Source organism: Sinohyriopsis cumingii, chromosome 2 (genome assembly GCF_028554795.1).
Source record: "Sinohyriopsis cumingii isolate HCF-2022 chromosome 2, ASM2855479v2, whole genome shotgun sequence".
Classification (NCBI taxonomy): domain Eukaryota; kingdom Metazoa; phylum Mollusca; class Bivalvia; order Unionida; family Unionidae; genus Sinohyriopsis; species Sinohyriopsis cumingii.
In genome coordinates this window covers 133,206,892-133,224,540 of record NC_142962.1, presented here as the reverse complement: position 1 = coordinate 133,224,540, position 17,649 = coordinate 133,206,892, and the positions used below count along the sequence as shown (strand labels likewise).

Below are 17,649 nucleotides of genomic sequence, written 5' to 3'. Positions count from 1 at the left end.
TAGCAAGTCCGACTCTCGATCAGAAGGATGCAGGTTCGAATCCTATCGTTGGACCAACTCATTAAGAAACTCGAGCTCAAGCTCAAAACACCGAATTCTGATATGATACGAAGGGTGCAAATATGTTATTGAAATTTAGCAGTCATGGGGAAGGGACCAAGTTATGAATACTTTGACAGTTCTATGATTCAATATTTATTATAATTAAAATTATAGATTGTCATAGATTTGGAACCTTGAGACTCAGCTATTGTTTCTTGCTCGGAAAGTTTAGAAAATGCGGAAAATGGTCGGTTACCGTGGTGTGTCCTATGGAAAATGGCCGTACTCCAATTGTTTCGGTACGCCTTTTTTGTTGTTAATATTCTCCCGTCCACACGCTTCCATCACCCACCAGACCCTCCCTGTCAACAAGAACTACATCCTCTCTCTCTCTCAAATATATTTACAACGTTTTAATTTCGAATAGGTTTAACCTCTAAAGAGAATAACTATGTCTCACAAAATGTTACAAAAATTCCCATGGTTGATGTTTCAGTTCGATCGAGTATCTTACGACACTCGGGATAAGGTGTGACTCATTGCACTTCTATCTCTCAGTGCCCATTTCAATTTGTCTAAATGCAAATTTGTATTCTTTGAATGGGCATATATATTATGTTGATCAAATACGTCATCCGTATATATTTATCTAATGAATCCAATACATCATAGCCATCAATCATCTTAAAATTGTCAGGTAAAGACGACTGAGTACATTAAAAAAAAAAACGATTCGTTGCAAGCAATAAAAAATGGAGCATTCATTATCTATATTTAGCAACCTCTTCTTATAATCGAAATGATGTAAAGAACGATTCGTTACAAGCAATAAAAATGAATGCAGCATTCATTATCTATATTTAGCAACCTCTTCTTATAATCTAAATAATGTAAAGAACGATTCGTTGCAAGCAATACAAATGAATGCAGAATTCATTATCTATATTTAGTAACCTCTTCTTATAATCGAAATGATGTATTTCATTGGACAGCAGTGATTAATTAATATTCATAATATTAAATGGGCATGTATGCATCATTCATGTGTCGTTTCTGTGCGCATCTATTACAAACTAAGTATTAATAAATTTGTACGATGCACGGATTTAAGCCGAGCTAATTAAGTTTTCAACAAAAAATGTTAAGATTTTTTTCTCCAGCCAAACGCGTTTTGTATGACAAGTGACATCAATTATGTTTGGGATACAAGCACCTGCACCGTTATTGTAAGCGTCTTTATATAAAAGCGCACCATACTGCGCATAAAATAGAACCAGAACAGTCGCCTCTTAATTCATCGGCAGATCCGGGTCCATGATGTTTACTATCAATTAATAAGTATAACAAAACAGCATTGACTCAGTTCTGCCAGACGAGACGAAAGTATATCGTGGCTGAAATTTGACCTGGATCTCGCCATTTGCATTCTAAGTCAAATGACTATACAGTTCTCGCATTTGTCAATTATATCAGGGGTCAAATAATCACGCGATATCGACAAGAAACGAATTCCAAAGTTTTTGTACATATAATTTGGAAATAATATATAGAAGTCACATAATGCTGGTAAATAAATATAATGCATACATTTTTCTCAGCATATTTATTCTGAGAACAACGACCAGAAACCTGTCGATATCGCAGCAGGGTTGAGAAAACCATTTTCAACATGGACCGAGTACATGTTGGTATCACATGACTACCGTATTGACATGTGCTCTCTGCTTAGGGAATTTGGTTTTCTTCCAAGTTGCTGCAACATTTGTAGATTTCCGGCCATTGTTCTAAGAATAAATATTTTGAGAAGTTTGTATTCTTTCATTTTCCACAAAGATTATGTGACTTTCATTTATATGTTCGAGTTTTTTTTTTCCTACAGCAACGCTAGAAATGGTTTATTGTTGACATCATGTGACTCTATGGTCTCTGATGTCATTGACTTGTAGGTTCCAAGAGTTGTGTAGTCTTGTGACTTGGAATGCAAATGGCGAGATCCAGGTCAAATTTTAGCAACGATGTACTTTCGTCTCTTCTGTCGGCAGATTAAAGACATGACGAATGCTATGCTCGCGCTTTTTGAGAAAATAAATCATATTCACATCGATTTCATGCAAGTATATCTCGTTCAAGTTTGCTAGGCCGGTTAAGCGGCTACCCTATGCCGACACCAAATGGAGTCGGCGAATTCCAACCTTTTGATAGGCAGTGGATTCTGACCCTACACCACACAACATAAATGTCCGAATATCAAAAATGGGGTGGCAAGGATCATAGGAAACTCGGACTACTACAGTTTAAATGCCGTAATTAGGATGAGAGAGAGAGAGATATTTACATGAACAGTAATTTTTCTGGGTATTTATATTCAGATTTATGCAAGAATTCAGGTTTAACAAAATTGAAACTAAATTCAGACGTATATCACTACATATTATTATGGTACACTATTTTACAGTTCAATGTAATCAAAGTGCATGCATACACCACAACGTCAAATATTTACAGTTCAATGTATATTGCGTACGTGCTGTATACTCGAAAATGTCAAATATTTATAGTTCAGTATCATTTGCGTACATGCATACCTCACATGTTCAAAACGTTTACGACTATGAATATTGGACGACACTGCACATTTTCACAATTAATCTAAGATGACGCGAGTTGAATATATGTGCTAAGCGTTCCTTCATTTTTCAGCCTAGGAAGAGAAGATTAATGTTTACATGAGCTTTCTGCACACATAGTTGTTCGCTTTTTGCACGCCACATATAAATGAATATGGTCCGTCATTAGGCTCAGTCTTGCATGAAAATATTTTAAGAATCACAGTGTACGACGGTTGTGTGTCCGAAGTAAGAAAAGACCCTTTAATCAGCTGTACTGTCGTCCGGGCAGTGTACAATGGTTATGTGGCCTAAGATAAACAAATTCCCCATAAGAGGCTGACCTGTCGGCCAGGCACCGTGTACGATGCTTACGTGGCCCAAAGAAAGCAAGTACCAATAAGCAGCTGACCCCTCGGCCCGGTACAGTTTACGATGGTTATGTGGCCTGAGGTAAGTAAGTACCCTTTAAACAATTGACCCATCTGCTGGACACAGTATACGATAGCTATGTGGCCCGAGGTAAGCAAGGAACCCATATCAATTGACCTAACAGATCGGCGTAGCTTGTCTCAATCAGCTATTACATAACAAAAATTCCAGCCAATCACTCTTCAATCTGATTACTCAACTAGCTTTGAAATATTCGGATTACCCAGCTAAGTGTGCATGAATATGATCACCCAACAAGGTGTAAATGACTCTGATTACACTACTAGGAGTGAATGACTGATTACCCAACTAGGTGTGAATAAATCTGATTACCCAGCAAGATGTCAATGAATCTGATTACACAGCTAGGTGTGAATGAATATGATTACACAACTAGATATGAATGAATCTAATTATCCAGCTAGGTGTGAATGAATCTGATTACACAGCTTGGTGTGAATGACTGATTACCCAAATGGGTGTGAATGAACATGATTACCCAACTTGGTGTGAATGACTCTGATTACCCAAATGGGTGTGAATGACTCTGATTACCCAGCTTGGTGTGAATGACTGATTACCCGAATGGGTGTGAATGAACCTGATTACCCAACTACGTGTGAGTGAATCTGATTACACTGTTGTGCGTGAATGAATCTGATTACTCATCTAGGTGTGAATGAATCTGAGGACCCAGGTAGGAGTGAGTGAATCCGAATACCCAGCTAGGTGTGAGTGAATCTTATTACACAACTACGTGTGAATGAATCTGATTACCTGATTACCCAGCTATGTGTGAATAAAACAGACTACCCAACTAGATTTGAATACATCTGATTACACAACTAGATGTGAATGAATTTGATTACCCAGCTAGGCGTGAATGAATGATTAACCAGCTAGACGTGAATGAATCTGATTACTCAGGTATGATTGAGTGAATCTGAATACCCAGTTAGGTGTGAATGATTACCCAGCTAAGTATGAATGAATCTGAACACCCAAACAAGGTATGAGTGAATCTGATTACACAACTAGGGGTGAATGAATCTGATTACCCAGCTAGATGTGAATGAATCTGATTACCCAGCTAGGTGTGAATGAATCTGATTACACAGACGTATACATACTAACATACATACATACATACATACATACACACACATATATACATACAAACATACATACATACATAGATGCATACATACAACACACACATACATACATACATACACACACATACATACATACATACATATGCGCCACGCACGCACACACACACACACATACATACATACATACATACATACATCTAAATTTCGAAGGTTAAGAATCTGTCCTCTTGGATCTTGGTCTATTGACTGCTGATTTATCAGTTTTTATTCATATTCTCTGAGAAACCCAGATAAAGCTGAGTTGGATGCTGGGGATAAGGGACTGTAAATGTAGTCCGTGTAACTTCTGGCCTGAAAATTGTTTTATTATTTGACGAATGCTATCCGCTTCTAAGACAGAGGGTGATGGATATAAATCTGTGCGTAGAAAGAAAAATAAATTTGACGGCGTTTTTTTTCTTTGGGGATTTAGTTTCATTGGGTAACCAAAATTTATATTTAGCTGGATCATCCATCGTCTTTTCAAGACAGCTATCGGTATAAACCAGCGTTAATTTCGTCACCAATTATACTTTGCTAGAGAGCTACCAATCTCGCCGTCCCAGTTTTTAAACATTTTTAGATCTCACACATAACCTTTACTCAAGAGATTTACGTCAAATACGATGATGCACATCACGTCACCCAGTCTACATATGGTACTTTTACAACAGTATGTTTATACTGACTTGGTCTAAATATTATACTGCGAAAATACTTCAAAATAAATAATTCGTTTCCTCTTTTTCTTTTTTTATGTAGCATCAACATGAAAACATTAAACGTGTACAGTTTGCTTGACAAGGATTTATGAAACAAATATTGTATCAAGTTTTAAATAGGGCACTATACATTTTAGAGCGAGGCCAATGCAGGACTGGGGGCTATTTCGTGTGTGAGATGAAATGTTTCAAGGAATAACACTTGTTTTACGTGTGGAATTGGGTTTGGCTGGAACGTTAATCTTCGTAAAAATTGTTGAGAAAAAAAGAAAACAATTGTAAATCGAACATAAACTGGAAATATTAATAACAATAGTCTAGTAACACTTTCACTGGGGTGCAGACTTCCCTGGAAATGTAATAGTCCGAGTTCCTTCGTGGGTGTGTACCTTAATAAATCAAACATGCTATTGCCAATGTACTGTAAAGACATTGTATGTGTGTCTAAAATCACTGAAAAGCAGGTTATGAATGAATGCGATTTAACAGTCCATGTAATTGATATGTATTATTTGTAAACGCAAAGGTGAAAGAACATTAAGTCTTTCTTCGTTTGTCAGTCAACTGACAGCAAGAATGTGTGAGGTAAACAAAAATTGTAGTTACCGTTTGTCACTGTCAGTGTGTACCGTACACTTCACTCGAGTGATAGACCCTGATTAATGCAGAAGGGCTTATTATTATATGGACAATCGTTATCATTGTCCTCAATGAAATTCGTGTTAATCCGTTTAAACATCGTCTTCAGAAGTGACCTTTGCTATTCGTGCCGTCCTTTGCCCCATCCCCCCTTCTGCTTTCTAATTGCGTGATATCTCTTCCCACCGTTAGGTCTGACCTGGTGAAAAATTGCTGTTGACAAGTGAAGCCATAGCAAACAAATAGCTGCTAATGTCGTTGACTTGTTAAAGCTTTTTCAAACGGGATAATGTAGCCACATCAAAGAAACGACTTGTGGGAGTATTTTAGATTATCACCATGTGAAAACACAGGCAAAAAAGCGGACATCAGATGACAAGTATTTCTACCTCTTCTTCCAGCTGACTGGACTCATAGTTAGAAACACTGTCGCATACGCTAAATCCCCATCAGAAAAAAAAAAGATTTTGTAAAAAGGTATGATGTTGTGGCAAGGACACAATTGCCATCAAGATGCAATGTATGCAAATTAGAGTGCACATTAATTTAGATTGTTTTGAGCACCCTTTAGTTCTATATAACTTTAAGACCACGACTCGATATGCCACATTTGTGGACATACGTTTCAAAAATGAAAGACATCTGCAAATTTTAAATTTTAGAGCAGGGTAATGCTTATTCCATGGCATTTTGAGAAATTGCGTGTAAAAGTTAAGGTCTAACTGTCATGCTAAGTTATTCCCAACCTTTCAAAAAACAATGAGGTAATGATCATCTTCTTAGTCTTTTAAGAGATAGAAGTTAACTGGATGGGAATCAGCGGTTTTGACAGTGGTGCTCTAAGTAAGTGTCGGAGGGTTTAGCATTTCAACTACAAAAACAAACCAACAAGAAAAGAAACTCTGGTCTCGGGACACAATTGTCACTTCTTGGCAGGCCCAATCAGATTGGAGGAGAGTAGTATAGTGGGGCTGTATAGGGTCTATGGAAACAAAATAAATAAAAATTTAGGCAAGAGAGCAAATCGTTTCGAGGCATATGAGTGGCCCTAAAAAGGGCCTTTGTGTTTTGGTTAGCATCATTCCGTTAACACAGAGGATATCGCATAGATCTTTTTCTCTTCATAAAACTTTTCTTCTGACTTCTGGACCGTACATGAGGACTCTCTTCAAAAAGCCTTGTCTCTACATAGATTCTTCTTTTCCAAAGGTCGTATTGGTGATCCGGATAATTGTCCATGATGAATTCACATACATGGGTAAGTCCGTGCGGAACAGCATCGACGATAAGAGGGGTATGATTCTACGTTTGTCCACATCTTGTGACGAGAACAGGTGAAGGGAATGCAGTGAACCGCGGTTATTTATAGTGGAAGAGCGGATCGAAACGGATTGAGTTATTTCACCAAGCGTTACAAAATTCAGTCACAGTGCGGAATCTGTCTTCCAATCCGAAGAGAGTGGTCTGTGACGTCACATTCCCTAAATAGATGCGATAGCGTTTGTGTGCAGTCAATCCATGCGACAGAATTTTCAAACATGACAGCAACTCAGAAGACGATGAATTGGGGTGCACGTCGGTGCACCGGCAGTGGAGACGATAAGCGATGGTATATCATAGGCTACCAAAGTCAAGACAGTCTTACTTCCAGAAGAGATCGATTTTAATTGGGATTTAGAGGACTTTCTTTCTTCGCAATAATTGTTTCCGATAACAGTACCTTCGCCACCTTCTCCTTCTTTATCACACATCGAGGGTTTTAAACCGAGACAGAAAGAAGAATCGGATAAATTTTTACGTCAGCAGAAAGGAGCAGAACAATCTTTTCTCCTTCAACAGCAACAACGAGAAGAGGCAAGAAGGAAACGATGGGAAGAAGAAGCAGCAGCAGAGAAGAAACAAGGTATAAGAGAGATGGAGGGCAGTGTAGGCACTGGCCGTGGCAAAGGCTTAAGGCAGTTAAAGTAGATTACGTCCCGTTTCTGAGTTTACCCAACGGTCCTTTTCAGGGCCACCCACTGCACTCGAAAAGAGATAGCATTCATTTTGCCAAAATCAATTAAAACTCAAAATCCCCTTTATTACCCCATGATACACGCGTGTGAATGGGCGAGTGTAGGTTTTTATTCTAAAAAATCAAAACCAAGAGATAGTTACCTTTTCTGTCTGGTCTATTCTGAAACAAATTTTACAATCCGATTCACAGCACAACAATTTGAAATGTTCAAAGACATCTTCTACGTCTTTGTTCACTCTGTTTTTTTTTTGTTGAATTTCTCCACTTTCACAGGTTTTTGCTCCTCTTCTTCCTCACTTTCTCCTGGCTTCTTTTCTTCTCTTCACGTAGACATTGAAGTTTAAAGATTTCAAGTCGGACGACCGCTGGAGAAAGCAGAGGGGTTCATCTCCGAGGTGTGGGATTCTTTGTTAACCACACTGAAACGGCAATGTCAGCCAAAGAAGACAATCGCTTGAGACTTTCCATTCATCAGGATAGTTTGAAGTCCACCTTTCGGACCGAGTTTAGCAGAACTGGCACCTTCCAAAGTCATCGATAAGATTCAACACGTGCAACAATCCACCGACAAGTTTCACATCACCGATGGAAAAGCGACGCTGTTCATGACCCATGTTTCTCTCCCCCATGGGACAGGATGCAAAAAGGTGTTATTGGTGGACGACCTTCTCAGCATCAAGCATAGTCTCGTCCGAATTAACAACACTCAAGACAAGATGTGTTTAGTCCGTGAAATCGTCTTAGATCTAACGTACACCGACAAGAACGTCGCAGCTGAATGGAAAAGAGACTGGGAGAACATTCGACAATCGGACCGACACGCCTATCATCACGATGAACATTTTGATGCCACCATTGTTGTGAGAAATGTGACTATGGCTATAACCCATCGAGAGTAACACAAGCATTATGGATCGAAATATGAGGGATAACTGGCCTCTCATCCCTGTCTGGACGATGGACAAGAACGGGTGCATTGCCCTGCTTGTCAGCGCACTTTTGTCAGCCCTGCCTGTTACCAACAACATCTAAAAACGCAAGGTTCGAAACAGAAAAGTCCTTGTCAACTCCTGAGATTGTGCCCTACTTGTGCACAAGGCATACGCACCAATAATACCAAGGCTCACGTATGCTCAGGATAGAAACGCGATCACATTTGTCACCAAATCGTGGACTTGGAATACGAATGCTACATTCAAAAATACCATTCCGAACATCGACTTTCAGGAAGAAATGTTAATGTATCGTCCTTCCGACGTGGACATTTTACGGCGTTGCTGTCGAAAATTTCGAGAACTGTTCATGGAATACGGAGGGGTCGATCCTTTGAAAGAAGACTGCACTATCGCCAAAGCGTGTTCCTTAGTGTATTGCCAACGACTCTTGCCCGAAAAAAACCCTGGCTGTCATCAGTTCTCAAACGACCAACTTTGTCAAATGTCAATTCTCGATCAAAGCCCTACGCTGGCTACATTACTTGTTGGACAAGGAAGACAAATGAATCCAACATGCCCACAAAGGAGGAGGCGAAAAGACCATCGGACCGTATCCAATGGATGGCTGGGACTTAGAAAACCCCATGATCGTGTACGAGTTTAACGGTTGCATATTTCACGGATGCCCCCTCTGGTACCCTGAATGTGACACTAAAAATCAGTTTTTACAACGGACCATGGAAGACTTGTAGCAGGCCACTTGTCAGCGACGCTTGAAGTTAGAACAGCAAGGATACTAAGTGGTGGAAATGTGGGAACACGAGTACGATCACCATTTGAAATCCGATGCCGAGTTTAAACGAATCGTGGAAAGTTACAAGCTGGTGAACCATCTGAACCCACGGGACATTTTGTACGGAGGACGGCAAATGCAACCTGTTTGTTGTACCAAATCGACGAGGAGAAAGGAGGAGAAATCAAATACTTGGACCTGTGTTCGCTGTATCCTTACGTGTGCAAATATTGTCGCTTTACCGCAGGGCACCCTCAATTTCCGACAGAACACGTAAGCCTGGACAACATTCGACAATACGAAGGATTGATTAAATGTAAAGTCTTGTCTCCCACGGACTTATACCATCCTGTTTTACCTCACCATTGCCAAGGAAAACTGATGTTTCCCTTGTGCCGTACTTGTACCGAAACGTACAACCAAGACCGACCTTGTCAGCACACCCAGGAATACCGCGCCTTGATGGGAACGTGGGTCAGTGTGGCATGGTTTAAAGCTCTTGACCTGGGATACCAATTGCTAGAAGTGTACGAAATTTACCACTTTCCAAAGAATAAACAGTACCACAAGCGCAACGAGTCTCAGAAAGGCATGTTCGCAGATTACGCGGATGCCTCTCTGAAACTGAACAAGTGTAAGGAAATGCTGACAGATTGAATAAAAGAAGAAAAGGAGGAGAAGGAGGATGAAGAGGACAAAAAGAGGATCAAAGAATGGAATAAATAAACAGAAAAGGAAGAAGAAAATGAAAAGAGGAAGAAAGAGGAGGAGAAAGAGAAACAGGAGGAGGAAAATGAAAAAAAAAAAAGAAGACAAAGAGTGTAGGGGAGAAAAGAAGAAGATGGTGGATGAATAAAATAAATTAGAAGAAGAAAACCATAGGCCCTTTTCAGGGCCACTCATATGCCTCGAAAAGATTTGCTTTCTTGCCCAGAATTGTTTTAGTCGGTTGTATAGTTGTTTGTGTCATAGACTGATATTCGTCCATCTATGTCAGTATGCTGTATGTTGTATGTGTTATATATGTCTATGTACCGCTCCTTGGTCATAACTGAGGTCAGCCCCTTGCAAAATTCTTACCAATCTTCAGTACCGTGACGTCACCTCACCTGTTCCATTCCTATTGTCCCTACACAACAACTCCACTTTCCCTTGTCCGTATACAGGGCCAAATTTCCCATTGACCCTATACATTCCCACGATATTCCCATGTTACATGTCCCATAGACCCTTTACAGCCCCACGACCTTTTTGTCTGGGTTTTCCATCGACCGTATACAGCCCCACTATACTACTGACGAATGTGTGTGCACATGGCCAGGGCCACAAAGCCCAAGGGGGATCGAACAGCGTTTTGAAATAAACAATTCTGAAAACAGTAAATATTCTTCTTTGTCTTTTAAATCTTTGTGTAGTAAATTATATAAGCTTGTTTTGACATTCCAGATTTTAATATAACGAGGCCCAAGGGCCTCAAACTCTCAAAGTGGCCCCGGACTCTCTCAGCCCCTGGAGGGTCCTGCTTTCAGGTTAGTACCCACGGATATAGTCCCATTCAAGTTTTAGAGCATTTATTCCTCTCTCAAATTGGTGGTGATGCATGCTTTAGAGTGATGCATTCTTGTTATTAATTTAAAGGAAATTCATATTTCTTTAGAATATGAGCATTACGGTGTGTATTATGGCGACTTTACACAGTGAGCAATGACGCACTATTGCTGATCCGGAAGTGTTATCTGTGACCCACTGAACGTTTTTTTCTTTACAGTACAGTACAGCCTCTCAAAACAATGCCGGTTAAACTATGATTCGAACTTCACCGTGAGTCCATATTTGAAGATACATTATATTAATATACGATGTATTCAGATTTGGGCACATGGGAAGTTCAGTGCTAACAGACACGGGCAAATAATCTCTCTCTCTCTCTCTCTCTCTCTCTCTCTCTCTCTCTCTCTCTCTATATATATATATATATATATATATATATATATATATATATATATATATATATATAAAGTTCATTAATATACTACACTGACAAAGGCTAATTAGGTTGACCAAGCGTCTTAAGAAGACTAGGCGTCTTTGGTGGACCAAGCGTGTTTGTCCTTCACTATGTCACTATCCTATTAAGTGATGACCAGTATTTTGGTTTCCCGTGAAATCTTCTCATAATCACGTAAGGAAATAAACATTGATACAATTAAGTCATTTTTCGTATGTAAGATTTTCACGAATCATATAACAACGCAAAAAAAGCAAGCCATTGAGTAACTTGGTCTCTACAATTACGTCATCATCTATCTGTCTGAAATTCATTTTCATTAGACATAAAGCTCGTCAACTCCGCTGTCAAAAAATGTGCTAATTTACCCGCCGCAAACAGACCTTGACAGATCTTTTAATCAATTCGTTTCGTAAATATAATTAAATATATCATGCTGGGCAGTAGCTGACTGTACTAACCACATGAATAGAAAAGGGATATCATTGCAATATTAATTTAAATCAATGTAGTCCACCATCTACCAACAATAAATCTGCTGCTGTCGAAGATGTAGTGAAAGTGTAAATAAAGACTACGAGGGTACTTCTTGTCTGAAACAACAAAGAGAGTTTCCTGAGTCTTTAAAATGTAATTTTCTAATTTAGCCTCTTTTTAGCAATTCGTTCCATCGCCATATACAATTAATACATGTACATTTTTAAATTCATTAATCATGCTGCATTTAAAGTAATGTAAATTTTGAAAAATTCCTAAGGAAATATTTTTTTATTTGTTTCTGTTTTTGAAAAAAGAGAAAGACAGAACAAAATCGAGCGACCATTTAATCTAAACAGTCGTAACAAGGTAAGTTTTACCTGCAAATGCTATTGTTAAATATAATTGTAAAATTATCTTGCTCCATGACATTCATTGCTTTTAAATGTGTGTTTTCAAAAGCGTGTCTCGGGGGTGAACATTCCCAAATTTGATATAGATGTAAAAGCAAACTGATCGTACCTGCATATAGGAGCATGTATGTTTCGTGCCACAGTTCTTATAGTCCTTGTTGTGGTGGTCATACAGCTTCCCCTCCTTGCTCCATTCCTTAAAACTGTCACGGAATATTTTGACCGGAGAAAATGCTTCTGTTGCCGCTTCCATAAACTGGTTCATGTTCTGACCCCACTCGTTGTCTGGACGGGCCGTATACAGACACTTTCCGCTCCAGTCTGCTGCTGCTTTTGCGGCTTCATGGTCCCATACCTGCAAATGCACGATAAAGAAAGATGGAAAGATATGAAAATAGCATATATAATGTACGTCCCAATGCTTGTAACACTAGAATTTAAAGCTAAGACTACAGTCGTGACATGTGACGAGAAATTCGCAGTTCAAAGAACCAGAAATATAAATTAGGTTCTCATTAAAATAATCATACGTTGACGAAAAATCTCAAACGAAAGGTCTCAAATTCAAGGGCACATGCAAGTCTGTAACACATGCATACAGCACAATAAATTATGTTTTGGGCAGATACTTGACCTATGAGTTGCATATGCTGTTGCTCAGGCACTTACTGCCATAAATAGTATATCATGTGCTGATATGCAACTGGATACAAATCTAACGTCAAAGTTTTCCTTAAGGGCATCCTAATGAGTTATCACAGCAATCCACACGAAGTTAAAGCGTTTATAAAATCATTTTTAAATAACGCAGTTTTAGCATAACGTAATCGTTCATGATAATGATGGCGTTGTTGGTGGTGGCGGTAGTCGTGATATCTATTGTCCTTTAAATTTGATGTTGCTTACGTTTATGTATAATTTTGGTTGGAACGCTATCATTCCCTTTAAATGCTACCGACAATTCTTTCATTCTGTACAAGTCGAAATTCCGCCTTTCCCTTCTTGCCAAAGGCTTGCCTTAGTCAGTTGGTACTAGGACCGTTAATTCGTTCTATTTTAGACATGAATGGAACCAAAGTTTTATTTGCCTTCTCGTAAAGTTTGGATCTTAAGGAAAGATGGTTTTATCGAGAATAAAATATTAGTGCCCCCAAACCTCTCTCCCCCGAGACTGTCATGAAAACCCACATGAGCGAAGACCTGCTTTTGAAGGCACATGTACACATTTTTATTATGTCACTAGTTGCACATGCATCTAAGAGACCGAACGGACTCTGTAGAACTTGTATGCAGAGGTGGATCCTTAGGCGAAACGATCGCGAAACAACCGGAACGTTTTCAGACTAAATTTTCTCAAGTTAGATGGTTAAGATTATGCATTGGAAACGCTTAAATTGCCTAAGTTTCATCGAAGCTTCGACATCTTGACCTATTGACCTTGTCCCACAGACCCATCTGTCAACTTGTTTTAGCCATCCCCACCACTACCCGTCAACGATATTACTTGTTCCAGCACTGAAAACGGAGTAATTAACAACCGATCTCACGAGGCGCGAAATTTTCAGCTGTGTGGCATAATGATGTCAGCAAGATCAGTTCAAAAAGTGCTGACCAAGGTTGGTGCGGGGAGGGGGGCGGATCACAACGGGTGACAGCCAGACGGGAGGGGTGTGCCATCAGGAGAGTTCAAATACCAGTACAAGTTTTCAAACCGAATGAAACATTCGCCAAACTAAAAGTTATTTCCAATTTGCTTATGATAACACCTGTACTGTTTAAAAATCTACTTGCAAACATAGTATAATTTTCTGTGTTTACATTTTAAAATTATTTATGGTGGTGCCAAAGGAAGGATAAACCCCTTGTGCAAAATACTTTAGGTACGCCCCTGAGTTCCAGTGATAAATGTGTTTCCTCTTCCAATGGAGCGAAAGTATGAATGATAAATAATACCATAAGCAAATCGGGGAGGAGGTTCTGGAGCCGGTACGCGATCTCACCATCCCCCACCCTCAAGAACTGAGCGTGAAACGTTACCAAGAGAACGTTTGAAGTACAGTTAGATAGTTAAAATTATGCACGAATTTCCGGGAGTTTCTCCCCTGGGCCCCCACTCTGGGTTATGTTCCACAAACCTACTGCCCACTTGTTTGCGCACCACCACCCACCACCACCCCGCTCCCCCTGAAATGTGCCATCACTGAAAATGGAATAATTAACCGGTCTCACACGGTGGCAAGAACTTGCATCTGTCTGGCATATTGTTGTCAGCAAAAATGTACGGGTTATGTTTTGTAACATTGTATCGATAACTTATCAAGCAATATACAATAATAGTTATACTTAATGATATCATTTTAACTGAGCATTGTAACAGATTAATGTAAGGAAAAAATAAAGGGCTATTTCAAAGGGTGGGCTATTTAAAGGATGAGTTATGATTAGCCCTACTATTTATGTCAGGGGCATCACCTCGTATAGCAAACTAAATGTAAATTGAAAAACAAATAGCATGTCTCTCTTATTTTCTTCTGATTTTGTTCAAGTCTCTCGAAGGATATGACCCTATAACTGCCAAAAAAAACTTTCAGGAATTCAATATAAGACCATTTTCCTCTTAACTGTTGAGTGCTGAAATCACATCTTATATTTTCAGCAAGAACATACAGTTTTCAAATTATCTGCTCTGGTAGACATACTGGATATGAGATTGTGACCTTTTCATCTAGAAACAGAAAGACATTATATATGACATCATAAGAAACTTCTTGTGGAAGCTTCAACTTAAATACAACTTTTCCTTTCGAAGCAGTAATGATAATATTTTCAAGATGGCTGCCATGATATTGGCACCATTTTAGTTGACGACCAGCTAGACCTCAAGAGACGTGTTGTAGTGTCATCAATATGACAGGCCGTCTTGGAGGATTTAGCGATGACAAGATTTTCAAGACGGCCATTCGGGCAACTATATCGCAAGTTAGATAAGCACCATTTCCATTTACGACCAACTGACATCATAAGACGTCTTTCCGGGAACACCCCATGCTGATTTGACCATTCATTCCGACGTAGTGATAAGATTTCAAAATCACCACTGTGACGGCCATTTTGGATGTCTGATAAGAAACATATTTATTCCTTACCATCTAGACAAGTCATTTAGTAAAGACCCCATACTGATACGACCATCCAATCTGGTAGAGTAACGACAATAAGATTTTCGACCTGCCGCTATGGTGGCCATACTGGATGTGCAAGTAGTACCATTTACGACCAAAGAGATATCCACGGAGACCCCAGATGGCCACTGTGTCAACTACATGGAATCAGGCCACAATTAGTACTTCCAGTTCAGTACCCCACGAATGTAGTTCTAGTCTATTTTTAGAACATTTTTTCCTCTCTCATTTTATTGGTGATAGAGGAGTTTTATTTATGCCTGTCTGGTAGGGATTTAAAGGTAATTGTTTATTCTTGAGAATTTGAGCTCAGGGTGTGGTTGTCCGTGTGTATTTCGGCGACAGTGCACAGTGAATAATAAGGCCTTGAAGATGATCCGGAAGTGAAATCTGTGTTCTGTTTAGATGCTGCTCTGTCGACAGTCCAGCATCTCAAAAAAGAGCAGGTCAACCTTTGACAAGAACTTCACCGTGAAGTCATCTTTGAAGGTATTTTAGATTAACATTGAATTTGTATTGAATGTCACACAGTGGAAAGGTCAGTACTGAGAAACAAGTGTAGAGAACATATAGTAAAATTAATTGTGTTCTATGGCCTGTCAGTGCAGTATTTTAGTAAAGTTTAAATTGGTATAAAATCTTTATTATTAATGATAGACACATGAAATTTGAATATGTTATGTATATTGACTGTGGCAATATAAGAATGAAATTAAAAATAAAAAATTAATTTTATTTTAAAAAATTATATGAAATTTTTAAAAAATTAAAAAATTACAAATTCTGTCCCCAAAATGCACATATATAATATTTTTGGGGAATGATATTAAATTATATCAGCATGTATATGTTCCTACACCATATAAAAGCTACAATGTTGGATATTGGTCAAATTTTGTCAGAGAAAATATCTTTGTAAGTCAAAATGAAACCTTCGTTTAAAATACACGAAGACAAAATTTTGTTTTGTATTGGTCATTCAAACTATTTATTAGGGGTCCAAGCAGTTAAATGATGTGTTTATGATGAGGTCACTTCCTGAGTAACACATATCTGCTTGTATAGCCTTCAGTAATTGTTTATAAACATAGTTATAAGGTATTTAGTGAGAGGACAGAGATAAAAATTTTATACTAATACCTACTCAAATTCTCTACTAAATCATTTTAAACTGTCTGAGAATGAAATACAGGTCAAAGGGATAAAATATACGTTCCCTAGGTGTATTTACCCTTGGATGTAAGAAAACAGCAAAATGATGCAAGTTGCACACAAAATGCATTCCATTTTATTGTTCAGTTTGGTTAAGATATTGATTGGTGTAGAGCGGCATTGTGGCCTATATGATGTTATGGGAATTCAAATGATCCGTCTTGCTTTATGTATTATTAATTACTAATAATATTTGTTAACTGACACTCTAAAGATTACATAAGAAATATTCAAAGAGATTTGAATTTAACTTTGTACAACTGATCTTAACATGGTTACATATCCCACATGAACAAAATATCCATATATTTTAGAATGTTTGGGATCAAAAGTTTACATTCAGTACATCCTATAGGTTGACGTTGTACCTATAGTGAATCTGTAAGGCACATTTCTGGCTGTGTGCACTGAAAATATCCAAAAATGTTATTTTCATCATTAATATGCCTATGTGTGGTAACATATTTAAATTTAGTACTTTGACAGGGTGTGGTACTGTAGCATCAGCTCATATCTGATTCCATTGAATCACTGAGCTTAATATTTAGTCACCAACACTCCTAAAATACACTATAAATGTTCAAACAGATCATTTAAATTATATTTTCACATTTGATCTTAACAAGTACATTGCATATGTCCAGCATATTCAAATTTCCATCTTTGTTTACAAGTTTTGGGGATCAGAATTTCACATTTAGTTGATGATATATGATTTATTGGTACTTATAGTTGATCTGAGTGGCCACATTTGGCTGTTATCACTTGCAATGCCCAAAATTGTTATTTCCCTCATGAATAAGATTGCTTACAGTAATATATTTTAATTTAATACATTGTTGCTTGACTTCCCTGTATACTGGTATGTACTAATGTTTGCACCAATGATCAAACCTCACCGCCCCAACATTACCTTAAACTTTATGATACACAGTCTACCTGATTAGTTAATCAACCTGTAAATGGCTAAATATGCTTCCAGAAACCTTAGATATATTTAAGATGAATTTATCACTT

At 38.4% G+C, this 17,649-nt stretch overlaps 1 protein-coding gene across 2 annotated transcripts in view; it reads right to left on the bottom strand.

The window, feature by feature from the left end:
* LOC149805866 (uncharacterized) overlaps window positions 1-17,649 on the bottom strand; it is a 133,647-nt gene that overhangs the window by 60,889 nt on the left and 55,109 nt on the right. For both annotated transcript variants that reach the window (XM_089950587.1, XM_089950588.1), the window contains exon 2: window positions 12,348-12,593. In XM_089950587.1, coding sequence (XP_089806713.1) covers window positions 12,348-12,593 — 246 coding nt within the window. The remainder of the gene's footprint in view (window positions 1-12,347; window positions 12,594-17,649) is intronic.